Source organism: Pristiophorus japonicus, chromosome 12 (assembly GCF_044704955.1).
Source record: "Pristiophorus japonicus isolate sPriJap1 chromosome 12, sPriJap1.hap1, whole genome shotgun sequence".
Lineage (NCBI taxonomy): Eukaryota > Metazoa > Chordata > Chondrichthyes > Pristiophoridae > Pristiophorus > Pristiophorus japonicus.
In genome coordinates, this window is record NC_091988.1 from 165024318 (window position 1) to 165050754 (window position 26437).

Consider the following 26437-nt stretch of genomic DNA (forward strand, 5'->3'; position numbering starts at 1 on the left):
ACACAAATTTGCTGGAGCTATGTTAATATATGTCCATGTATGAAATATTTAATTTTGATGCCATTTGCAATGGTGGCGCATTGTTACACTTGTTTTGCAGCTGGATTTTAGAAATTCGGTTGTAATTTTCTCTTTTTTCGAGAGGGGGCTCCCTGTATGGCAATCTACATCGCCAGATCTGTGCTTACACTGGGTTCCTCGCCCTGAAAAGAAGAAAACCGTAATCAGTGCTAACTCCGCATGTAGGAGAAGAAAAATATTAGCGATGTGAACTGCTTACAGACCTTGTAAGTGCATGCGCAATATAACTAGACATCCGTCCTTTAATACACAAGACGCCCACATGCACGAAAATATGAATTTATTGCCCCAGGAAACTTCATGTTCCACCACATAACTAACTTACTGGTCACCCACAGACCAATTAAGGATTGAAGCAAACATGGTAATTTCAGCAAAAAAATTAAGTTTTACGTGCAGTACGTGATCTTGAAAATGAAAATTTATATTTAATGTAAAACCCTGAGAAGTATAGCACACGGTGGATGTAGTGTGAGTAGAACAGTATAACTTATATGACTAGTGGCTATTATATTGAGATTGGGGCGTGGATCTATCATCGTGTCTGAAGCTTCAGTGTATCGCACCCATTTATGACACATTTCGTCGCCTTGCGGTGACAGGAATTGCAAGGTCCTCCCACCCACGACTCGCGACATCTGTTTACATCCCGAAGCATTGAAACAACTATCTAAATAACACATTTTGCAAAGAAAACAATTGCGTCTAGAAACTCTTCAAAAGAGCAAAGGTTATTTCAATGCACGCCCCTTCGAAAAAAAGGATATCAGTGACACACTGGGAAATTGATAGGAAAGCTTTGGAAACAAACCTGTCAGTGCAGACAATTCCTGGGACATTTAATTGTTCCTAAGTTTCTGGGAGGCCAATTGAAAAACAAAACCGAGTTGCAATGTTATGTTCTGATAGCTGCATACATAATCTTATCGTGAGCTGAGAAAAATGTTTACATGTAATGATCAAAATTGATATTGGGGTGGTGGGAATTTAAAAAAAAACATGAATCTGCCAGGATATGATTAATCCTGACCCTTGAATTGCACAGACGTATAAAATGTAACGATATGCAAGGCTATGCTTTAAAAAAAATAGCACTACGTATTTGTTGTAAGTAAAGAGACTTTCATGTATTACATTATGTGCTCACTGTTTGAAATATTAGTCCATCCCCCAAGGATGCTGGTAATGTTTTAAAAAAAGCGTTTGTGGGAGATTGTTGATTGGGTTTTATTTTTGGAGCCGAGTGGGATCTGATAGCCTTGTTAGGTATGTTATAACATTCCGGTTGTGTGCCGAGAGGGAGAGAAGGGGGTCACACAGCTGCCTCCCGTCCCCCCCAATGACGTCTGGCTGTTCGGTGGGGAGAGACGCTGCACAGTCGGCTACCTGGTGCAGGGAGCCCTGATCTCCCCCACCACCACCAACAACCAACCTCCTCCTCGACTGAAGATTAATCCATTCATTCAGATCTGTTAGAAAAAAAGCTTCCCTTCTTTTTTTTTGTTCCCCGGGTCGGCGAGCGGCATCCGTTTCATGCATGAGTGGAGGAAGATTTGATTTCGACGACGGCGGGGCGTACTGCGGAGGATGGGAAGGTGGCAAGGCGCACGGCCACGGCATCTGCACCGGCCCCAAGGGCCAGGGCGAGTACTCGGGCTCCTGGAACTACGGCTTCGAGGTGGTAGGCGTCTACACCTGGCCCAGCGGCAACACGTACGAGGGCTACTGGTCCCAGGGCAAGCGGCACGGGCTGGGCTTGGAGACCAAGGGGCGCTGGGTTTATAAGGGCGAGTGGACGCACGGCTTCAAAGGCAGGTACGGGGTCAGGCAGAGCCAGGCGAGCGGGGCCAGGTACGAGGGCACCTGGAATAACGGCCTCCAGGACGGCTACGGCACCGAGAAATACGCGGATGGAGGTAAGACCCCCCCACCCCCTTCCTCATTATTATTATTATTTTAGTCACTAGTGTTCAATTCAAATCTCTCCCGGCTGATCAAACATGTCAGTTTATATTTAAAAGAGACAACACGGCCACTTTCAAATTTATAATCTATTTTTCTCCCTCCTCAAGACCTTTAAATATGTTGCTTGATATTGGGAAGCATCTTCAATCGTCAATTGGAGATCTAACTATTATAACCAGATTTTTTTTCCCCCCGTTAGGGATCAGATGTTTTGAATTGTTTCCTGGCCCCTTGTCAACGTTATTTGTGATTTTTTTTACCCGGTTGCCATGGTAACTGTATCAACACGTACCACGAGTCCACAACTGAATGTAAACGAAAGAGTTTTTCTTTTACAATTAACGTGCTCAATAGGTTCGTGGGGAAGAAAGGATTTGTTATTTTACTCGGCTCACGTGGACACATCACCACCTTGTTCAGAAAAAAAAGTTACCAGAAATCAACTTTGAAAACGTGCCAAGATTTGATATCTAAACGTTTATTCTTTGTTGAGGAAATAGCAATCAGTCGTTTGAAGGGGGTGTAAGGAATTCCTGTCACTGCTCTATGTACTCGTGTAAACATGGGCAGAAAAGGTCACGTTTCTCATCAAAAGCATAGTATCCTTGTGGGGGAATTAATCAGGTCTCTTTGGGGTCAAGATGGTTCCAGGAAATCAAGCCTGGTGATGGAAGTTCAGAACCAAGTCGACCCTCTGTAGCAGACCCAGGCCAGCCCACAGTACTCCATCCAGGTCACTGCTGATAATTGACCAGCCAGTTTGCCCCACAAGAGGAACCTCGAGGGATAGGCCTTTCATTAGCAGCTGGAATTCTTTCCACCTGGCTCCCGATATCCCTCTGTGTGGGGGACCTGACCCATCCACCTCCATGGCACGAACCTGGTATTGCAGTACTTCCAGGAACGGTGCAGTGGCTCTAGGCCTTTTGGCTAAGAGCATTGGCGCAGAGTGATCCTTGACTGGTGCAGGGTGACCTCTGGCGTTTGTGACTTGACAAAGAATTGGAAACGATTGGCTACGAATTTATTTAAAAAAAAAGCTAAAGCACTAATAGCAGGGTGGTGCAAATTTGACAAGCAGAGGGAGACAGTGCTGGTTAGCTGCAGTTATAACTGGTTAATCTCCAATAGTACCCCTGCACATACTTAACCTTCTTGACTTTGGCAATTTATACCTACGATTTCAGGACTTAGGCAAGTGAGTTGTGTCCTCACAAAGATAGTGTATGTGCACAACTAACTTGGGAAAATAGAAACCCTATTGGTAGTGTAGGTTTCTCAGTAACTTAATTTGGATATTATTAAACATGGTGATGAGGCGTGCCAGACACCTGGCTGACGAAGAAAAAGTATCCATTTTAGAGATATGTTTTTCGGTTTCCATATTTTTCCTAGCAACCATATATAGATATAGTTATAATGTGAAAATAGGCCATTTGGCCCAACCTGTCGGTCAGCATTTAACTTCCATGCAAGCAAATAGTTCTAATCGCATTTACCCATCCTGTTCTGATATCCATTCAACCCCTTTTTTCATCCACCCACCAATCCAATTATGAACATTAACATAATTTTTACCTCATCCACTAACCCCAGAAGTAAATTCCACAGCTTTAAAACTCTCCTATGTACAGAAGTTTCTCCTATGCTCTGTCCTAGCCAATATTTATCCCTCAATCAACATCACTAAAACAGATTATCTGGTCATTATCACATCGCTGTTTGTGGCAGCTGGCTGTGTGCAAATTGGCTGCCACGTTTCCTACATTACAACAATGACTACACTTCAAAAAGTACTTAATTGGCTGTAAAGCACTTTGGGGCTTCCGGTGGTTGTGAAAGGCGCTATATAAATGCAAGTCTTTCTATTCTACTTCTCTTACATTTAATCTTGTATGCATGGGCCCTCACTCTTGACCCCTCAATTACTAAAAGCAGTCTATTCCTATCTATCCTATTCCATCCTTTAATTATTTCAAACACTTATATCACCCCATAATCTGTGATGTTCTCATGAAAAACGACTCAATTTTGCAAGTCTTTCCATATTTAATTTTCCTCATAACCAGGCAGCATTCTAATGAATCTGCTTTGCAAACTCTCTATAGCCTCAATATCTTTGCTACAGTCCAATACTGCACACAGTAGTCTAACTGAAGTCTTATTAAGATTTTATATAGGTTCATCATTACCTCTTGGCTATATGCTCTACCTCATAATGAAACCTAGAATTTCATTTACTTTTTTGAAACAACCTTATCAACCTAAGATACTGCTTTTAATGTTCTGTGAATATATATATGAATAATATATCCAAGTTTGCTGATGATACAAAGCTAGGTGGGAATGCAAGTTGTGAGGAGGATGCAAAGAGACTTCAAGGGGATATAGACAGACTACGTGAGTGGGCAAGAACATAGCAAATGGAATATAATGTGGAGAAATGTGAAGTTATCCATTTTGGTAGGAAAAATAGAAAAACAGTATTTTTTAAACGGTGAGAGATTGGGAAATACCTGAATTTTGGCGAGATCCCAACAGACTGGAAAACCGCAAATGTAACACCCCTATTTAAGAATAGGGGTGTTACATTTGCAGTTTTCCAGTCTGCTGGCCAGATCCAAGACCACCCCAACCTCTGTCGTCGAGCTACAGTACGCGGACGACGCCTGTGTCTGTGCACATACAGAGGCTGAACTCCAGGACAGTCGACGTATTTACTGAGGCGTACGAAAGCATGGGCCTTACGCTAAACATCTGTAAGACAAAGGTCCTTCACCAGCCTGTCCTCACCGCACAGCACTGCCCCCCCAGTCATCAAGATCCACGGCGCAGCCCTGGACACCGTGGACCACTTCCCATATCTCGGGAGCCTCCTATCAACAAGAGCTGGCGTCGACGACGAGATCCAACACCGCCTGCAGTGCGCCAGTGCAGCTTTCGGCCGCTTGAGGAAAAGAGTGTTTGAAGAGCAGGCCCTCAAAACTGCCACCAAGCTCATGGTCTACAGGGCTGTAGTAATACCTGTCCTCCTGTATGGACCGTGTACAGTAGACACCTCAAGTTGCTGGAGAAATATCACCAACGATGTCTCCGCAAGATCCTACAAATCCCTTGGGAGGACAGGCGCACCAACATCAGCGTCCTCATTCAGGCCAACATCCCCAGCATTGAAGCACTGACCACACTCGATCAGCTCCGCTGGGCAGGCCACATAGTTCGCATGCCAGACACGAGACTCCCAAAGCAAGTGCTCTACTTTGAGCTCATTCACGGCAAACGAGCCAAAGGTGGGCAATGGAAACGCTACAAGGATACCCTCAAAGCCTCCCTGATAAAGTGCGACATCCCCACCTGGGAGCCCCTGGCCCAAGACCACCCTAAATGGAGGAAGAGCATCCGAGAGGGCGCTGAGCACCTCGAGTCTCAATGCCGAGAGCATGTAGAAATCAAGCGCAGATAGCGGAAAGAGCGTGTGGCAAACCAGTCCCACCCACCCCTTCCCTCAACGACTATCTGTCCCATCTATGACAGAGTCTGTGGCTCTCATATTGGAATGTTCAGCCACCAAATAACTCACTTCAGGAGTGGAAGCAAGTCTTCCTTGATTCCGAGGGACTGCCTATGATGATGATGATGATTTAAGAAAGGAGGGAGACAAAAAGCAGGAAACTATAGACCAGTTAGCCTAACATCTGTCATTGGGAAAATGTTGGAGTCCATCATTAAGAAAGTAGTAGCAGGACACATAGGAAAATCATAATGCAGTCAACCAGAGTCAGTATGGTTTTATGAATCGGAAATCATGTTTGACAAATTTTCTGGAGTTCTTCGAGGACATAACGAGCAGAGTCGATAAAGGAGAACCAATTGATGTGGTATATTTGGATTTCCAGAAAGCATTCGATAAGGTGCCACACAAAAGGTTACTGCACAAGATAAGAGTTCACGGGGTTGGGGGTAATATATTAGCGAGGATAGAGGATTGGCTAAATAACAGAAAACAGAGAGGCGGGATAAATGGGTCATTTTCAGGTTGGCAAACTGTAACTAGTGGGGTGCCACAGGGATTAGTGATTGAGCCTCAATTATTTATATTAATAACTTGGATGAAGTGACCGAGTGTAATGTAGCTAAATTTGCTGATGATACAAAGATAGGTGGGAAAGCAAGTTGTGAGGAGATTGCAAAGAATCTACAAAGGGATATAGATAGGCTCAGTGAGTGGGCAAACATTTGGCAGATGGACTATAATGTGGGAAAATGTGAGGTTATCCACTTTGGTAGCAGAAATAAAAAAGTAAATTATTATTTAAATGGGGAGCTATTACAAGATTCTGTAGTACAGAGGGATCTGGGGATTCTTGTACATGAAACTCTTTTGCACAAAAAGTTAACATGCAGGTGCAGCAAGTAATCAGGTCCTTTATTGCAAGGGGAATGGAGTATAAAAGTAGGGAAGTCCAGCTTGAACTGTACAGGGCATTGATAATACCACACCTAGAGTACTGCGTATAATTTTGGTCTCCTTATTTAAGGAAGGATATACTTGCATTGGAGGCAGTTCAGAGAAGGTTCACGGGGTTGATTCCTGAGATGAAGGGGTTGCCATATGAAGAAAGGTTGAGCCTGTATTTATTGGAGTTCAGAAGAATGAGAGGTGATCTTATTGAAACATATAATATTCTGAGGGGGCTTGACAGGGTAGATGCAGAGAGGACGTTTCATGAGGGAATCTAGAATTAGGGGGCATAGTTTCAGAATAAAGGGTCGCCCATTTAAAACAGAAATGAGGAGGAATTTCTTCTTTCAGAGGGTTGTGAGTCTTTGGAATTCTCTACCCCAGAGAGTTGTGGTGGCTGGGTTTTTGAATATATTTAAGGTGGAGATAGACAGATTTTTGTATGATACGGGAGTCCAGGGTTATGGGGAGCAGGCAGGGAAATGGAGTTGAGGCCAGGATCAGATCAGCCATGATCTAATTGAATGACGGAACAGGTTCGAGGGGCCAAATGGCCTACTCCTGCTCTTATTTCTTATATCCTTGTACATGAATCACTGAAAGTTAACATGCAGGTACAGCAAGCAATTAAGAAAGCAAATTGTATGTTGGCCTTTATTCCAAGAGGATTTCAGTAAAGCAGTAAAGATGTCTTACTGTAAATCTATAGGGCCCTGGTGTACAGTTTTGCTTTCCTTACCTAAGGAAGGACATACTTGCCATAGAAGGGAGTACAACAAAGGTTCACCAGACTGATTCCTGGGATAGAGGGATTGTCCTATTCTCTAGCGATTAGAGGTGATCTCATTGAAACATACAAAATTCTTACAGGGCTTGACAGGATAGATGCAGGGAGGATGTTTCCCCTGGCTGGGGAGTCTAGAATAAGGGGTCGACCATTTAGGACTGAGGTGAGGAGAAATTTCTTCATTCAGAGGGTGGTGAATCTTTGGAATTCTCTACCCCAGAGGCCCGTGGATGCTCAGTCATTGAGTATATTCAAGACAGAGATCGCTAGATTTTTGAATATTAAGGGAATCAAGTGATATGGGGATAGTGCAGGAAAGTGGAGTTGAGTTAGAAGATCAGCCATGATCTTATTGAATGGTGGAGCAGGCTTGAGGGGCCGAATGGCCTACTCCTGCTCCCAATTCTTATGTTTTAATGAACCTGTACCCCCAAATCTCTCTGCTCGCCTACAGTACCAAACCTACTTGCATTCAAAGTATAATTACTGTTACTTATTTCACCAAAATACATCACCTCACAGTTACTGACATTGAATTCCATCTGCCATGTTTTAGTCAATTCCCCCATCTTATCAATATTCCTTTGCTGCTTCTTCTGGTCTTAACTAAGATTTAACTATGCCTCCTATTTTGGTATCATCTGAAAATTTCGACACTACTCTCTCTCTCTCTCTCTCTCTCGAGGCCTATATTCAAATCACTGATATACACAGTGAACAGAAGTGGCCCAGAACTGAATCTTGGGGATATGACTATTGACTACTCACTTCCAATCACTCTGAAAAACTACCCATAACTACTAGTCCATTTTCTCCCTTTTTATTCAATTTTTAATCCAGTTTTCTATCCTCTTACCAACTCCATACTCCTTAAACTTCTCCGGTAATCCCCCATGTGGTACCTTGTCAAAGGCTTTTCTAAAGTCCATGTACACTATACACAACCACTGATGTTAAAGTAAGTAGCCTATAGTTACCCAGATTATCTCCGTCCCCCTTTTTAAAAATGGGTACTACATTGGCCACTCTCCCATCCTGAAATCTCAGAAGGATCTCCTCTCCCCACCTCTGGGTTTCAGGGATTGACAGATTGTTTCCTACTCGGAAAGAAATAAACACACTCTCAAAACATATGTTAAAGTTTATTGAATGACATTATTTCAGGAGAGGAAAAAAAATTCAGTAGCTCTTGTAAAACGCAACCACTCTGAATCTTACATTTTCTGCTGACTTTCTTGGCCTGATCAGCATAATTATTACCCTAATAGGAGTTCTCCTGCAGCTACAGTGGGCTGTCATTCCGCCAAGTCTCCAGTCTACTGTTTATATTCTAACCATAGGTGTTTCTTCTTACATCTCGACCTTTTAATCTGATCTCCTTAGGTTTTGTGTGGGTAAGCTGTAATGTATTTAAACATAGTCTTTGAAATGGAAATTTAATTTTTTCAGTAATCTGAATTATATTCCAAGGCTGAATTTTCATGCAAAACTGGATATTGATAATGGGAGGATACCTTATCTCTAAATGGGCTTTGTTACAGTTGATTCCTTTATTTCAAACTTGATTTTCTTAAAATTATCCTTGATATTTTAGAAGTTGAATATGCAGCCTTTAGGAATTATTGTACAGCCAGTAATTAATTTACAACTATCATCAGTTGTTAGAAAGGTTCAAGCCAGGAAAGCAGGTGTTATTAGACCCAGATTGAAATAAATTCTTATGTAAATATCTCAATTTCATTTTCTTTGATCAAATTATTATAAGGCAACATTCTCAAAACTAACACTTCAAATAAAATTGTATCAGACGAGTTATTGTTCACAATTTAGTTTTACATTTTATAGCTAGTATTGGGCAAATAACAATACTGAGCTTTACAAAATCTATTAAACAATTGTGAATCTCAATCAGAATTAAAATATTTAGCATTAGATCATGGTTAAACCGATTGGAAAGGTTTCTATTTCCTCCATTGAAATGATCACAGAGCAATAGAATAATTACACATAATAAAATACACTTTTGCCTCAATTTCTGTATATATTTTTAATTGAAGCGATTTAAAAAAATGATCTCCCATTGTATAGTACATAACAAACATTAGTCCCCTTATGTATAAGCTTATTATTGTGACAGTTAATACAATGCAAAGCATCTATTTTAATAAAATGATCCAACTTATATAACAATTTACCATCTTGTGTACTGTGTGCATTAAACAGTGATGCTGCCAGAGGTGTTGGCTAGTTTCCATAGTAACAAAGCAAATCACATTGCATCAACTCTTAACTGCAATATTACACTGCAGTATATGCAATGAATATCTTTCAAGGGAATTATTATTCATATATATTTTAACAAGACAGAAAATATTGCAACAGATGAATCCATAAGTTATTAAATATGCAGTACAATAAGTTGAAATCAGTGTGAGCATCCGGTTACGGATAAAGATAATTTGGATTACCTAAACCAATCTAACTCCCATGCAAGAGTACACTTTCATTTTCATTTCACCAAAGTGTTAAAAATCTGTATTCTGAAAATTCACAACTTCAACTGAAAACCACAGTGAATAATGTATGAGATGAATTAGGGCCTTTCAGTGGCCAAAGTACTCTTTCCAGATGTTGTTTAGTATTACACTTTATAATTGGCATCGGGGAAGTAACAAATACTATTTTATTATCCATTAAGTAGTTGTTAATATCATCCCTAATGTATAGTTTCATTTAGTTTTCGAACCTGACACCGTTTTGAATTACTCTGCACCAGACCTGCTGGCTATATACAAAATCAAGACAGTCAGCAAATAAACAAATTTAAATTTTAAAATTACCAATGCAACAATCAATTCACAGATATGCTGTTTCTATGTCTGAGAACTCCAGAGATCATCTTAATACTTAGTTTTGTTTGGTACAACATTCCTTAGTGTGCTAAAATGATTCCGGTGTCAGTCATCACTCAGAGGTAGTACTCTTGCCTCTGAGTTGGAAGATTGTGGGTTCAAGTCTCACTCCAGAAATTTGAGTACATAATCTAGGTTGACACTTCAGTGCCTTACTGAGGGAGTACTGCACTGCTGGAAATGCAGTCTTTCAGATGGGACTTTAAACTAAGACCCTACCTGCCCTCTCAAGTGGACATAAAAGATCCCATGTTACATATCTGAAGAGCAAGGGAGTTCGCCTGTTGTTCTGGCCGATATTTATTCCTCAACCAACATCACTATAAGATTATCTGGTCATTAATTTATTGCTGTTTGTGGGACCTTGATGTGAGCAAAATGGTCTTCCGCGAGAGATGGACGCCAAAGGGACTGGAGTGCATCATCACCCTCGGCAACCAAATTTTAACTTGATTTAAAGTACTGTCCAAAGTTTAATTTGTTTAATATGTCGATTTTAGTGTCCCCCCCCTTTAATCAGGGGGCACTTGATTTACAGATCAACTTAAAATTGGCTGATGCGCTTCTACATCACAACATTTCAAAAAGTACTTTGGTTGTAAAGTGCTTTGGGATGTCCAGAGGTCATTAAATGCAAGTTATTTCATACTTTCTGTCATTTATTTTAGGATGGCTTGTTGCATTTTATATTATTTTTAATACTTAATTTAAATCTTAATTATAACAGATTGAATCTCTGAAAATAGAAGTTATGTATAGCCAGCAAAGATACAATTCTGCATTTTTAGAAAAATTAGTACTGATTTAAATCATCAAAATAAATCTGCTGCAATATATTGTCTTTAAATACTTTGAGGAGTTTGCAGTTTTGTGTCATACATAAAAGGATAGCTCAGGGCATTGGAACGGCAATATGCTGTGCCAAACAGGAGAAAGATGTGGGTTCCCCACTGTGATTTCCAAAAGAGAAAGTGGGGTAGAAATTCATCTTGGGCAGAAGAAAAACGGGCGCTATCATATCAGCCACCTGCTATACCACCCACCCGATATTCAGTTCCATTATAACTGAATATCAAGCGAAGTGTATAACAAGCGGCCATTGCGATACCGCCTGTTTCGTGCTACCATCCAAGACAAATGTCTACCCCAGTAAATTTGCAATCTTACCTGTGTCATTGTGTGAAAACCAAGCCTTTCTCCAGAAGTTACATTTCTTGTACAAACCTAGTGGTTGACTATAACATGACATTGGTGGAGAGCTTTGGACAGATCTCCAATCCAGAGGTGTGTGTGACATGAGTCAGCTGCAAAGGTTTGCTTTATGACATGGCCACTATCTCATACAATTATAATCGTAGACCGTTGTAGTGTAAATATCACTAACATTCAGTTAGGCATTTTGCCATTCTGAGATTTGTCACATGATCTTCCATAAATAAAGCATTCATTCTCATGATAAAGGGGTACATCAACCAATGATCAGTGGCTCTCTTTGTCCCCATTCTTAAGTTGACTGTTTTAGAATCATCATTGTGTTTTAAAATTTTACGACTTAGTCCATACTTTTGCAATTAGTCTAACAGTTCCTGCATTATTCGTGGCAAACAAGCGTTTTAGCTAAGAATTCATTTAACACAAACTTCCAATCTAAAAGTCACATTATCTTTTTTACAGCATTTTGGACGACTATCCAACGTGTCTAAGTAAAGCCCTTGTCTTCACCACACTAAAATTGGACACATTGTAAAGTTTGTGTCAGGAACTGTTAGCAACAGCCACAACTAACTTCTTAATAAGCAAATGAATCATAGACCACTGTTTTAACTCTTCCCTACCTGGCAGAAATCACACGGGGGCAGTTAAAGTGGCTCCCACTCCTTTCCTATCCCAATCTGACCACCTGCAAGGTGGAAAGGGCACACATCCCAAGCTGGCAGGGTTCTCTTTAAATATGCAGATCGGAACCCTACTTTTAGAAGGGTTACCAATTTTGTGAGAGTCAAAGTGAGTTTAAAAAAACGAAGAGGATCTGCTTCTTAACACTGGCACCAGTTGATCACTCTACTTCCAGACAGATTAGGGGATTTCTAGTTTTCCCAGTTTCTACCCTGTATTTTCTGCAACAAACAAATTACTCATTTATGGATTCAGAAACAATTCAAATCATTGTACCTATTCTATGTTTAATTTATTTTAAAATAATTTTGTATTGGTATTTATTCAGTTCTTTAAGTGTCATATTAACCTTATTGCTATGAACATTAACATGATTTATCTGTTTTTCAATTCTTTCTCTACCCTATTCACCCACTTCCTTCTATAATAACTTCACATGGTTTTCAATATTTTAACCAAGTTAACATCAGCCTTTTCTTAAGTAAATTATTGTACCATTTCAATTACGGTAGAATTACATAGAATTTACAGCACAGATTAGGCCATTCGACCCTACTGGTCCATGCCAGTGTTTATGATCCACATGAGCATCCTCCCACCCTATTTAATCTTAACCCTGTCAATATAACCTTTTTCTCCCTCATGTACTTACCTAGCTTCCCCTTAAATGTATCTACGCTATTTGCCTCAACTACTCAATTTCATAGAATCATTAAATTTACAGCACGGAAGGAGGCAATTTTGGTCCATCGTGTCCGTGTCGGCCGACAAAGAGCTATCCAGCCTAATCCCACTTTCCAGCTTTTGGACCATAGCCTTGTAGGTTACGGCACTTCAAGTGCATATCCAATTACTTTTAAAATGTAGTGAGTGTTTCTGCCTCTACCCCCTTTCAGGCAGTAAGTTCCAGACCCCTACCACCCTCTGGATGAAAACATTTTCCCTCAAATCCCCTCTAAACCTCCTACCAATTATTTTAAATCTATACCCCATGGTTATTGACTCCTCTGCTAAGGGAAATAGGTCCTTCCTATCCACTCTATCTAGGCTCCTCATAACCTTATACACCTCAATAAGGTCTCCCCTGAGCCTTCTGTTCCAAAGAAAACAACCCCAGCCTATCCAATCTTTCCTCATTGCTAAAATTCTCCAGTCCAGGCAACATCCTCGTAAATCTCCTCTGCACCCTCTTGAGTGCAATCACATCTTTCCTGTAATGTGGTGACCAGAACTGCACGCAGTACTCCAGCTGTGGCCTAACCAGTGTTTTATACAGTTCAAGCATAACTTCCCTGCTCTTGTATTCTATGCCTTGGCTAATAAAGGCAAGTATTCCATATGCCTTCTTAACCATCTTATCTACCTGGCCTGCTACCTTTAGGGATCTGTGGACATGCACTCCAAGGTCCCTTTGTTCCTCTACACTTCAGTGTTCTACCATTTATTGTGTCTTCTATTGCCTTGTTAACCCTGCCCAAATGCATGACCTCACACTTCTCTGGATTGAATTCCATTTGCCACTGTTCTGCCCACCTGACCAGTTCATTGTTATCTTCCTGCAGTCTACAGCTTTCTTCCACATGGCCAATTTTTGTTTCATCGGCAAACTTCTTAATCATACCCCCTACATTCAAGTCTAAATCATTGATATATACCACAAAAAGTAAGGGACCTATTACTGAGCCCTGTGGAATCTCACTGGAAACAGCCTTCCAGACACAAAAATACCCATCAACCATTATTCTTAGCTTCCTGCCTCTGAGCCAATTTTGGATCCAACTTGCCACTTTGCCTTGGATACCATGGGCTTTTACTTCCGTGACCAGTCTGCCATGTGGGATCTTATCAAAAGCCTTGCATCAAACACACTACCCTCCTTATTCCCTCCCCCAAAAATTAAATCAAGTTAATCAGACATAACCTTCCCATAACAAATCCATGCTGACTAGTGGCAAGTTCCACATTCTAACCACTCTGAGTAAAAAAAAAGTTTCTCCCAAATTCTCTATTGGATTTATTGGTGAGTATCTTGTATTTATGACCCATAGAAAATATTATCTCGACTTCTGTCCTATCAAACCTCTTCATCATTTTAATACGTATATTAGGTAGCCCTCAGCCTTAGCTCCCGACCATTGAGTCTTTCAAGATAGTTATAATCTCTCCGTTCTGGTATTATCCTTGTCTTTGTTTTGCACCTGCACCAGTGCCTCAAATATCCTTTTTGTAGTATGGAGACCAGAACTGTGCACAGTGCTGTATGTGTGGTCTAACCAAGGTTCGAAGTTTTGAAGGATGTCTTTATTGTCCCTTTTTGTTAATGAGTCAAAGAACTTGCATTTATATGGCACTTTTCACGCTCTCCTGGTGTCCCAAAGAACTTCACAGCAAGTGAATTACTAAGTATTACACAAGCAAGATAGCAGTCAAATTGCGCACCGCAAAGTCCTACAATTAGCCATGAGGTACATGAGCAGAGTTTTGTTGGTTGGCGACATCATCCTCAGACATGGGCTACCTATTGAGATGATGTTTAATAGTACGGTGACAATGATTGTGGCTGACCAGTGAAGAGTGTGTTTTTTTTGGTTGTGTTTCCAGGTACGTACCAGGGCCAGTTTACAGGAGGGATGCGCCATGGATATGGAGTGCGCCAGAGTGTGCCCTACGGTATGGCCACCATGATCCGCTCGCCGCTGCGGACCTCGCTCACCTCCCTCCGCAGCGAGCACAGCAACGGCGCGGTGCTGCAGCACGAGCCGCCCGCCGACTCGGTGGCCCTCGCCTCCCCGGCCGCCGCCATCGGCCCGAGCCGCGGCGGCTTCGCGCTCAGCCTGCAGAGCGCCGGCGACGCCGAGCAGAAGCCCAAGAAGAAAGGTCTGTTCCGGCGGGGCTCGCTGCTGGGCAAGCTGAGGAAGAGCGAGTCCAAGAGCTCACTGTCCAGCCAGCGCAGCAAGCTCAGCTTCCTCAAGAGCGACGCCGGCCTCAGCTCGGCCGCCAGCGACGCCAACTCCACCGCCAGCCTGGGCGACGGCGGCGCCGACGACTTCCCGCCCGTCGAGCCCGACATCGATGCCACCACCACCGAGAACTACATGGGCGAGTGGAAGGGCGACAAGCGCTCGGGCTACGGGGTCAGCGAGCGCTCGAGCGGCCTCAAGTACGAGGGCGAGTGGCACGACAACCTGCGCCACGGCTACGGCTGCACCACCTTCCCGGACGGCCGCAAGGAGGAGGGCAAGTACAAGAACAACGTGCTGGTCAAGGGCAAAAAGAAGCATCTGATCCCCCTGAGGACCAACAAGCTGCGGGAGAAGGTGGAGAGGAGCATGGAAGGGGCGCAGAGGGCAGCGGCTATCGCCAGGCAGAAGTCCGAGATCGCATTGTCCAGGTAAGCCGAAAGTCCCATTGACGAGGTCCCACCATTGGGAATGGGTGTGAGTTGCATGGCCAACCATCGACACAAGTGCAGACAAGCAAGAATGCCACTGGAATAAGTGACACTTTCCAGGTCAGACGTTGTGATGCCAAGGTTTGGGGGTGGTAAGCAGTCAGAAGTTCATCACTGAGGGTATTTTTAACCTGTATCATTGGGATTGAAGATAGAGATTTCCGCATGCTCAGAGGTTGAATTAAAATTCCTATACATGTTGAGCCCTTATTTTCAACCAGTTCCATTCAGTCCTCCAATCAATCGATAATTTAAAAAGGCTTTTGCTAGCACATCGCTCTCATCTTTCAGTCAGAGCAATTTTTCAGGAAGTCTTAGCTAATATTTCTGCTTCAGTTACCATGATAGCACAATGCAGAATTTTTCATGCAGAATAGCAGTGTACAATAACAGGCAGAGGTCAAGTGTCATATAACAATGAATGCATCATTGGAACATTCTTTTTGTTTTATTAATTATGGAAAAATAACTTTAAATTCCTAACAACATTATCCCAATGCAGCATTGCCTATAAGGCATTAATTACTTGGTCTTTCAAGTTGAGGGCCAAAATTAAAATTTGTATTGCCAGAATTGTGTTGCTCTCCACACGTTATATATGAACTTTTTCATTAAGTGATGTTATGTGGAATATACAAAGTAAGAAATGTAGCAGAGTTTCAAGTAATCATAAAATGTCATCCATTTAAGGCAGGGAAGTAGCATAACTTTAGCAACAAAATTGGCAGAGGGAAAAAGCCACATGCAAAAATTGTTATTTAAATCTTTGTTCTAATTTTAATGGGTGGTTGATTAATTAGGTTATCAGAAGTTAAAGTTTCCATTTGTACTTTATAATGGAGACACTTTTAATGAAAAGTGTGAAATTATGTGTTTGCTGGTGTATATCTCTACTACTTACTGGCTTTGAGTCTTGGCTAGCTTGCTCATCTGTCAAACTCACTGAGGGAGATTTTAACTGGGAGAGAGTTTCAGGAGGGCTGAGTGTGGATGAGCATTAAACCTCCCCAACATCATCAATTTGAGTCCTGAGCTGCTTTAACCCACTGGTTCATTTACATCCCGCTGGCCAGCTGTCCTCCCAAAACAGATATAAAGAGGGTGGGTGGGGTGGCTTGACCCATCCACCTCCACGGAGGTGTGTGGGGGGCCTGACCCATCCACCTCCATGACACGAACCTGGTATTGCAGTACTTCCAGGAACGGTGCAGTGGCTCTAGGCCTTTTGGCTAAGAGCATTGGCGCAGAGTGATCCTTGATGTGTGCAAGGTGACCTCTGGCGTTTGTGATTTGACAAAGAATTGGAAAGATTGGCAACGAATTTAAAAAAAAATAAAGAGGCAGCTGGTCAGTTGACAGCAGGAGATGATCTGGTGACCCAGAGGCTACCTGTAAGTAGTCAGGTATGCCTTTGCTTCAGTAGGGTATCGTGGGTAGGAAGTGGAGGTGCTCGGGGCAACAGAGGCCCAGACTTTCCTTGCGGGGTCAGGAAGAGCTGGAAAACGTACCTAATAGTGCCTCTTTTCCCTGCAGACCAGGTTTTAGTACAGCGACAGGCACACAGATCAGTTGGCAGTTAAAATGCCATTCGGATCCAAATGACATAATAGGCCAACTTACATATATTAATGAGACAGACAGTCACCTCAGCCACCTAAAAAAGGGCCCAGTTAAGGTGGTGGGAATGGAGTGGAGACGGGCGGTAAGTTTTCGGAGGCGAGTGGGTTAAAATCACCTCAGTGAGTCTCATTTGACTTCCTCTACCTCCTCTCACCTTGCTACATTATGTATCCCTGTCAGTCACACGCTAGTGCTACTTTGAATCTCACCCAGTTAATCTCTTCTCTTGCTATTTTCTCTGTGTTGCCATTAACTAGGTGTTCTTTCCCTGGGTACATTTTCTACATCTTTCTCGCTGCTGTGTCTTATCTCTCTGTATTCCTTCTCCATAATGTTATTGATATCCCTGTCACCCACCTATTTCTTTCCTGTTGTAGCTACTTATTTTGGTGTATCTCTCCAGTACTGAATTGGATCTCTGTCAACTATCTTCTCAAGTGGCACTTTGCATCACTGTCATCTGCCCGTCCACCTCTAATGCTGTCTCTCTTGCCCACCCATTTGCCCTCCCAATACTGCTGAATATGTATTTCTCACCTTTCTGTTTTTCCTGTGTATTCTGTGAAATTCCTTTATGCCTTTTCATCTATTTCCTTCAACTTTTCAATTCTCACATCTTACTGATATACATATTTGACATTTATCTTTCCTCTCAGGTTTATTTGACTCTTTTGCAACATTACATTACATCACATTCAGTCAGTATAGTTGCAAACATTAACTTGCCTCTGGGTATTACATTGGAATTAACATGTACCTCTGGAGTACCAACATAATGTGTAACAGAGAGTTTGGATGAGATTTTACATTTGCTTAAATTATGACTTTCTGATATCAGCATTGTTGCCAAGCAGAGGCACAGCATGGAGGCAAAACTTTTGCCAAAAGGGTAGGAAGGAACTTCATAGGAACTGTTACCTGGGCTGCTCTCACACACTTTCTAATGACACATGACAGAGTGCCATTGGCAGAATAGATTACTTGCCCTACTCCCAACCAGGTAATTTTGTGCAGTGGAGATAAACTTAAAAAATGGTGGGATGGGAGTTAATATAAAACAAATTCGATGTAAAAAAAAACCTAAACTGACTGACATTTTAACATGGCTGTTTGACCTGACACTTGGATGGGGCTGATGTCCGTGGAGGGTCGCAACCCCGTTGCTGTTTCCATCTCACTGTAGAAAATGAACTTGCCTTAATGGGGCCTATTAAGCCCGCCCAGTGCTTTACCCGGCCCAATTAAATAGAGCAGGTCTGGTGACGTCATTCATGACGTGGTTTAAGCCAGGATCCTTAAAGGGACCCAGGCCACATAAAATTTTTAGTTTAATCTAACATAGTGGGTGTTGAATCTTTACTGTACAATAATATAATAAAAGTTATACATGAGTGACAAAGAAATATTTAAATAATATCATTAAGTAATATGACTCCATCTACAAATACGATTAAAAACTTAATTAAAAGATACATTAACTGGGAAGTTATTGGTGCTTTAGTCACAAATCTATAGACTTTTGTATCAGTATCTGGTACAAATAAAAGATATGTGTGTATAGGTAAGACATACAATTACGCAGATTTTAAACGTAACTGTAAAGGAGTGGGTATACAATCTTATTTATGCAAGTTCAGCAGAAGAGCTGCGGAAACCCTGACAAACAGTGTAAGTGGTGCTGACGATGTGTTTCTGGGATTTCTGCAGCTCATCCATTGAAGCTAACAAACGAGAGAATCTCAAACTGAAAAATTAAATTAGTCATATTCAGGGACTGAAAGCAAATTGAATCAGTGGAATGAGTGATGAGAATGAAATTGTTAAGGTTGATGACTTGATTTAATGTATAACTGGACAATCGCAGTATACAGTGAGGAAAAAACTTGACCAAAAACAACACACAAATTTATTTAAATGGTACATATCATTTTTTATAGTGCAGATCAATTCACTGCAATTACTGTTGAATTGGAAGGCAACAGCCGAGAATGGCCAGTGAAAAATGTATTTCCCTCACCATTTACATCCTTTCACGAATTTTTAAATTAACATTTACCAGTAGAACAGAATCTCCATCAATCCATTAGCTGATGTAATCAACATGTTTCTATTTTGGTTTGTTTTCCAAGCTGTCAAGTAATCAGTTGGAGCAATGGCCACTGAACTCACACCTCAGGTTGACAGACGTGGTTCCCAAGCTGCGTGAATCCCATGACCATGTAGGGAAATTTAACAAGTAGGGGGAGAAAGGTTCTTAAGTGCCTGTAAAGTACCTCATAATGATTTAAATTGGGTCCCCCGCCGCTGAAGGTCGGGTTGGCTCCGGGATGATAGATGCACCTGTGGGAAAGGTGTGTGGGAGTGGGATGACAGCACGTTCTCGACCCGCTGTCAAAAATAACAACTTTCCCACCTGACCCACCACCACCATGGAAAATTAATTCTTTGGTCTGTATACTTCTGATGAGCACGTTTATAAAGTTTCCAGGATATCGAATGGAACACTTGGGCATTTTCAAAATAAAGGTTTGTTCCAGGTTAAACTTATACAGCACCCAGTGCAAGGTTAAAGGGCAATGACATAGGCTCACTTTAGTGTACGTGTGGGGGTAAGGGTGTTGATGTGACTCTTGAGTTATTATTGTTGCTTTTATATCAATGCAAAACTGTTTTGCATAAAACTGGCAGAATTAATGCAGTTTTAGATACTTCAGCATGGCAGTACTTCATTACTTTGAATACAGGCTAGGCAATCCTTTTCTGGAAAGCATCATCATCACCATAGGCAGTCCCTCGGAGTCGAACATGACTTGCTTCCACACTAGAAATGAGTTCTCAGATGACTGAAGAGTCCAATGCGGGACCTACAGTCTCTTTCACAGGTGGGGCAAACAGTGGTTGAGGTAACAGGTGGGTGGGGTGCCTGGGTTGCCACGCGTTTCTTTCGCTGTCGACGCTTGGCTTCAGCTTGCTCTCGGTGAAGAGACTCGGTGTTCAGCGCCTTCCTGGATGCTTTTCCTCCACTTTGGGCGGTCTTGGGCCGGGGGGAATGTTACATTTTTTTCAAGGAGGCTTTGAGAGTGTCCTTGAAGCGTTACCTATGCCCACCTGGGGCTCGCTTGCCATGTCGGAGCTCAGAGTAGAGCGCTTGTTTTGGGAGTCTCGTGTCAGGCATGCGGACGATGTGGCCCATCCAGCGGAGCTGCTCGAGCATGGTCAGTGCTTCAATGCTGGGGATATTGGCCAGACCAATGGATTTGCAGGATGTTGTGGAGGCAGCATTGGTGGTACTTCTCCAGTGTTTTGAGGTGACTGCCATATAGGAGGACGGGTATCACCACTGCTCTGAAGACCATGAGCTTGGTGCCGGGTTTGAAGTCCTGGTCTTCAAAGACACTCTTTCTCTGGCGACCAAAGGCTGCACTGGCACACTGAAGGCGGTATTGGACCTCGTCGTCGATGTCTGCCCTTGTTGACAGTAGGCTCCAAAGGTATGGAAAATGGTTCACGTTGTCCAAGGATTTTGATAACCGGGGGGCAGTGCTGTGTGGTGGGGGCAGGTTCGTAGATGACCTTTGTCTTATGGATGTTTAGCGTAAGGCTCATGCTCTCGTACGCCTCGGTGAAGGTGTTGACGATAGCTTGGAGTTCGGCCTCCGTGTGTGCGCTGACGCGGGTGTCGCCTGCATACTGTAGTTCCATCACAGAGAATGGGATGATTTTTGAACTGGCCTGGAGGCGGCGGAGGTTGAACAGATTTAGCTCCACTCCAGTGGGGAGCTTGCTGAGGATGAGATGGAGCATTGCAGCAAGGAAGTTCAAGAAGACGTTGGTGCGATGACACAGCCTTGCTTGACCCCAGTCCGAACGTGTAATGGGTCTGTGATGGATCCGTTGGTCAGGATCACGGCTTGCATATCATCGTGGGGCAGGCGGAGAATGGTGACAAATTTTTGGGGGCAAGCGAATCTGAGGAGGATGCTCCATAATCCCTTGAAGAAGGCCAGGTACAGGTGTTGGTGCTGTTCCCTGCATTTCTCTTGTATTTGCCATGCGGTGAAGATCGGGTCCATTGTGCCCCTTAGCGGGCGGAATCCGCATTGTGACTCTGGGAGGAGTTCTTCAGCCATAGGAAGAAGACGGTTCAGGAGAATTCTTGTGATGAATTTCCCGGTGGTCGACAGCAGGGAGATTCCTCTGTAGTTACCGCAGTCGGACTTGTCACCTTTCTTGAAGGTGGTCACAATTGCAGCGTCTCTGAGATCTCCCGGCATGATCTCCTTCTTCCAGATAAGAGGCCGGTCGTGCTTCTCTGCCATGTTTTAGTGCTTTGGCGGGGATTCCATCTGCTCCTGATGACTTGTTGTTGTTCAGTTGTTGGATGTCCTTTTCAACCTTGTGCTGGGCAGGGGTTGTGCTGAGATGGTGGCGGTTGGCATGCTGTAGGATGGAGTCGAGGACACTCACGTCGAAGACAGAGTCTCGGTTGAGGAGATCCTCAAAGTGCTCCTTCCAGCGGGCACTGACTGCCTCTCTGTCCTTGATGAGCATCTCTCCGTTCTTGGCCCTCAGTGGGGTAGGGCTTTGGGTGCTTGGGCCGTAGATCGTCTTAATTGCGCTGAAGAATCCTTGCACGTCATGGTTGCTGGCTGGCTGCTGGATTTCTTGAGCTTTCTCCACCCACCATCTGTTCTTTAGGTCACGGGTTTTCTGTTGGACCTCGGCCTTCAGACGTCTGTAGAGCTGCTTTCTTGCCCTCAAGTTGTGTTGCTGCTTCCAGTCCAAGAATGCCTTGCACTTGCAACACATTAGCTCCTGGATCTCCTGGTCATTCTCGTCAAACCAGTTGGTGTTTCCTGATCGAATGACCGAGTGTCTCTTCGCAGGTGCTAATTATGGAAGCCTTGAGGGTTGACCAGACACTGTGGACACTCTGCGTCTCTGGGTCACTGGGAGTCGTCAGGTTGGTAGCGAGGCACGGGCTTCATAGGGCTTTCTTAGCAGGGTCTTTGAGTGCACCGGCGCTGATTTTCCTGCATCATTGTTTCTGTTGCCGTCGCTGTTTTGGGGCAATGTTTGATGGTGATGACAGAGCGAATTAGGCGCTGGTCCATCCAGCAGTCGTCAGCTACTGTCACGACGCGGGTGATGCACACGTCTTTGCGGTCCCTCGCTTGGACGATGACGTAGTCTAGCAGACGCCAGTGCTTGGAGCGAGGGTGTTGCCATGAAGCTTTATATTTGTCCTTCTGACGGAACAGGGTATTGCTTATGATGAGGCTGTGTTCTAAGCATTTCATCAGCAGGAGGATGCCATTGAAGTTGGCTTTCCCTGCCGATCACTCCTCCCCAGAGGTCAGTGTCTTTTCTGACACTGGCGTTGAAGTCGCCAAGGAGGATCAGCTTGTCGCTCGTTGGGACTCTGGACAGGGATTGAAAAGCAGAACCATGTTAAGAAAGTCACTGACAGAATTGAAAATACAGGCAGTTGTTGAAGCCAATTATTTTTTTCCATAAAGAAAGATTGCTAGGGAGCTTGACATTTCTGTGCTGGGAAATACTTATTGTGTTTGTGTGTGTGTGTATATATAATATGCATATATTTTCAATGGGAAAGAGTGGGCTGTAAAACAGTTTGCTGATTCACTATCACCTGTTTTGTGCCAAAGACCAATTTCACCCCAGTGTCTTCAGTAGAGGAGAATAAGGGAAGAAAATAGGCAAAAAAAAAAGTTTTTAGCAGTGGGGTGTTTTACCACAGTTTCCCAATACCACTCCTGATGGGGCGCATTACCTGCCAGGAGTGCATATTGAGGAATGTTGGTAATATGCATACAATTTCCCAATATATGCTCTGTTACAAGTTATGGGTCTGCCGTACATATTCTTTCCAATCCGTCTTTTGGATGAGATGTTAAACCGAGGCCCCATCTGCTCTCTGAGGTGGATGTAAAAAAATCCCATGGCATTATTTTGAAGAAGAGCAGAGCATTTATCCACGGTGTCCTGGCCAATATTTATCCCTCAATCAACATCACAAAAACAGATTAGCTGGTCATTAACGCATTTCTGTTTATGGGAGCTTGCTGTGTGCAATTTGGCTGCCGCGTTTCCTACATTACAACAGTGACTACACTTCAAAAGTACTTTATTGGCTGTAAAGTGCTTTGGGACATTTCGAGATTGTAAAAGGTACTATATAAATGCAAATCATTCCAGTAAGTGGTTGCTGTGTTTAGGAGTGTGCTCGCATGCCAAATATCTTATCCATATGATAGCATAACACAGGGGCGAAACAAAGGGATCTTGTGATCTGAGCTGAATATCCTGTCTTTTACACATGCCTTCACATGCACTTCTTCAATCTTTTTGAAAGCGATCTGAGAAATACTTGATAAACTTGAGGTGTGATATGAATTTTTAAGTCTTATATATCATTATCATAGGCGGTCCCTCGAACGAGGATGACTTGCTTCCATGAGAGTTCACAGATGTTTCAATGAAGGACCCGTTGTTCCAGTCCTGAACTCCAGTTGAAAGGGTGGAAGATGCCTGTGCGTGAATTGTTTTAACGTGTGGTGACTGTTGCACATCAGCCGCCACACGGGCTTGACAGAGCTATGTCTTTATCCAGTGGCAAGGATTAACCAGGACGACTGGAGACCTGCTCTGCTGCATGGACCTAGTGCACACACATATCGCAGTGTGGGCAGGCCCGTGCTACCCCTGGGCCCTCGGCTCTTCTGGGCCCCGTACCTCCGCCACGATGTTCCAGGGCCCTGCGCTCCAGCTCGATTTATAGCCCCGACCTGTCTATCATAGACAGCAAGTGAATATACAAGTGAATGACAGTCAAAACAAATTCTACATATTTATTTAAATCTCACTTCTCTCCTCAAAAACACAGGAAAAATAATAATTTATACACCACGGGGTCGAGTTTCTACTTATTTCTGCTCGTTACACCTGTGCAATCCAGGTGGAATTGCTTGAAGCAGCGCAAAAGATTGGGGAATTTTAAATGCAAGTGTATTTTGCCCAAAACCCTGCCCACATTTAGGCCCCTCCCCCCACAAAACTGGCCACACCCTCAGGTCGAAATTAAAAAATTCTGCCAATTGCGCTGGATCGGGAATGCTCTTCAAATTGCACTCATTGTTTTAGGTATACAATCACTAGTAGGCACCTTTTGTAAAGTTTTTTGTTTCAAAAGTATTTAATTTACTAAGAAACTGACTGGTGTACACCAATGAAACTATTAAATGGTTCAGTATTATATTTTTAAGCCATGAACAGTGATTTTTAAATCTGGTTACTCACAAAATGGATGCCTGGGCACCCTTATTAAAAATGCTTATTTTTGCTGATAAACCCATTTTTTTTTCATTCAAGGGATGTGGGTGTCGCAGGCAAGGCCAGCATTTATTGCCCATCCCTAATTGCACTTGAGAAGATGGTGGTGAGCCGCCTTCTTGAACCGCTTGCAGTCCGTGTGGTAATGGTACTCCCACAGTGCTGTTCGGGAGGGAGTTCCAGGATTTTGACCCATTAACGATGAAAGAATGATGATATGCTTCCAAATCAGAATGGTGTGTGACTCGGAGGGGAACATGGAGGTGGTGGTGTTCCCATGTGCTTCTGGTCCTTGTCCTAAGTGGTAGAGGTTGCAGGTTTGGGAGGTGCTGCCGAAGAAGCTATGGCGAGTTGCTGCAGTGCACCTTGTAGATGGTACACACTGCAACCACGGTATGCCGGTGGTGGAGGAGGAGGAGGGAGTGGATGTTTAAGGTGGTGGATGGGATGCCAATCAAAGGGGCTGCTTTGTCCTGGATGGTGTCGAGCTTCTTGAGTGTTGATGGAGCTACACTCATCCAGGCAAGTGGAGAGTATTCCATTACACTCCTGACTTGTGCCTTGTAGATGGTGGAAAGGCTTTGGGGAGTCAGAAGGTGAGACACTCGCCACAGAATATCTAACCTCTGACCGGCTCTTGTTGCCACAATATTTATGTGGCTGGGCCAGTTGAGCTTTTGGTCAATGGTGACCCCCAGGATGTTGATGGTAGGAGATTCGGTGATGGTAATGCCATTGAATGTTAAGGGGCAGTGGTTAGACTCTCGCTTGTTGGAGATAGTCATTGCCTGGCACTTGTGTGGCCTGAATGTTAGTTGCCACTTATTAGCCCAAGCCTGAATGCTGTCTAGGTCTTGCTGTATGTGGGCACGGACTGCTCCATTATCTGAGGAGTTGCGAATGGAACTGAACACTGTGCAATCATCAGCAAACATCCCCACTTCTGACCTTATGATGGAGGGAAGGCCATTAATGAAGCAACTAAAGATGGTTGGGCCTAGGACACTGACCTGAGGAACTCCTGCAGTGATGTCCTGGGGCTGTGATGATTGACCTCCAACCACCACAACCATCTTCCTTTGTGCTAGGTATGACTCTAGACAGTGGAGAGTTTTCCCCCTAATTCCTATTGACACCAGTTTTACCAGGACTCCTTGATGCCACACTCGGTCAAATGCTGCCTTGAAGTCGAGGGCAGTCACTCTCACCTCACCTCTGGAATTCAGCTCTTTTGTCCATATTTGGATCAAGGCTGTAATGAGGTCTGGAGCCGATTGATCCTAGCGGACCCTAAACAGGTTGGGTGAGCAGGTTATTGGTGAATAAGTGCCGCGTGATAGCACTGTTCACGACACCTTCCATCACTTTGCTGATGATTGAGTGTAGACTGATGGGGCGGTAATTGGTCGGATTGGATTTGTTCTGCTTTTTGTGGACAGGACATACCTGGGCAGTTTTCCACATTGTCGGATAGATGCCAGTGTTGTAGCTTGGCTCGAGGCGCGGCTAATTCTGAAGTCTTCAGCACAACAACCAGGATGTTGTCGGAGCCTTTGCTGTATTCAGTGCGTTCAGCCGTTTCGTGGAGTGAATCGAATTGGCTGAAGATTGGCTTCTGTGATGGTGGGGACCTCAGGAGGAGGCCGATATGGGTCATCCACTCGGCACTTATGGTTGTAAACACTTCAGCCTCTCTTTTTGCACTCACGTGCTGGGCTCCGCCATCATTGAGGATGAGGATATTCATGGAGCCTTCTCCTCCTGTTAGTTGTATAATGGTCCACCACCATTCACGACTGGATGTGGCAGGACTACAGCACTTTGATCTGATCCGTTGGTTATGGGATCGCGAAGCCTTATCTATAGCATGGCTGCTTCCGCTTTTTAGCATGCATGTAATCCTGTGTTGC

The 26437-nt window shown here is 43.5% G+C and overlaps 1 protein-coding gene across 2 annotated transcripts in view; it reads left to right on the top strand.

Moving 5' to 3' along the window:
• Positions 1–223: 223 nt before the first annotated feature.
• The window catches only part of jph2 (junctophilin 2), a 117147-nt gene continuing 90933 nt past the window's right edge, over positions 224–26437 (top strand). The window contains exons 1-2 of one of the 2 annotated variants that reach the window (XM_070896104.1): positions 224–287; positions 14705–15494. In XM_070896104.1, the coding sequence (XP_070752205.1) occupies positions 14734–15494 (761 nt within the window). In that variant the 5' untranslated portion in view covers positions 224–287; positions 14705–14733. Of the gene's footprint in view, positions 288–1208; positions 1998–14704; positions 15495–26437 lie in introns of those variants that run through there. The other variant, XM_070896103.1, reaches the window with a different exon arrangement.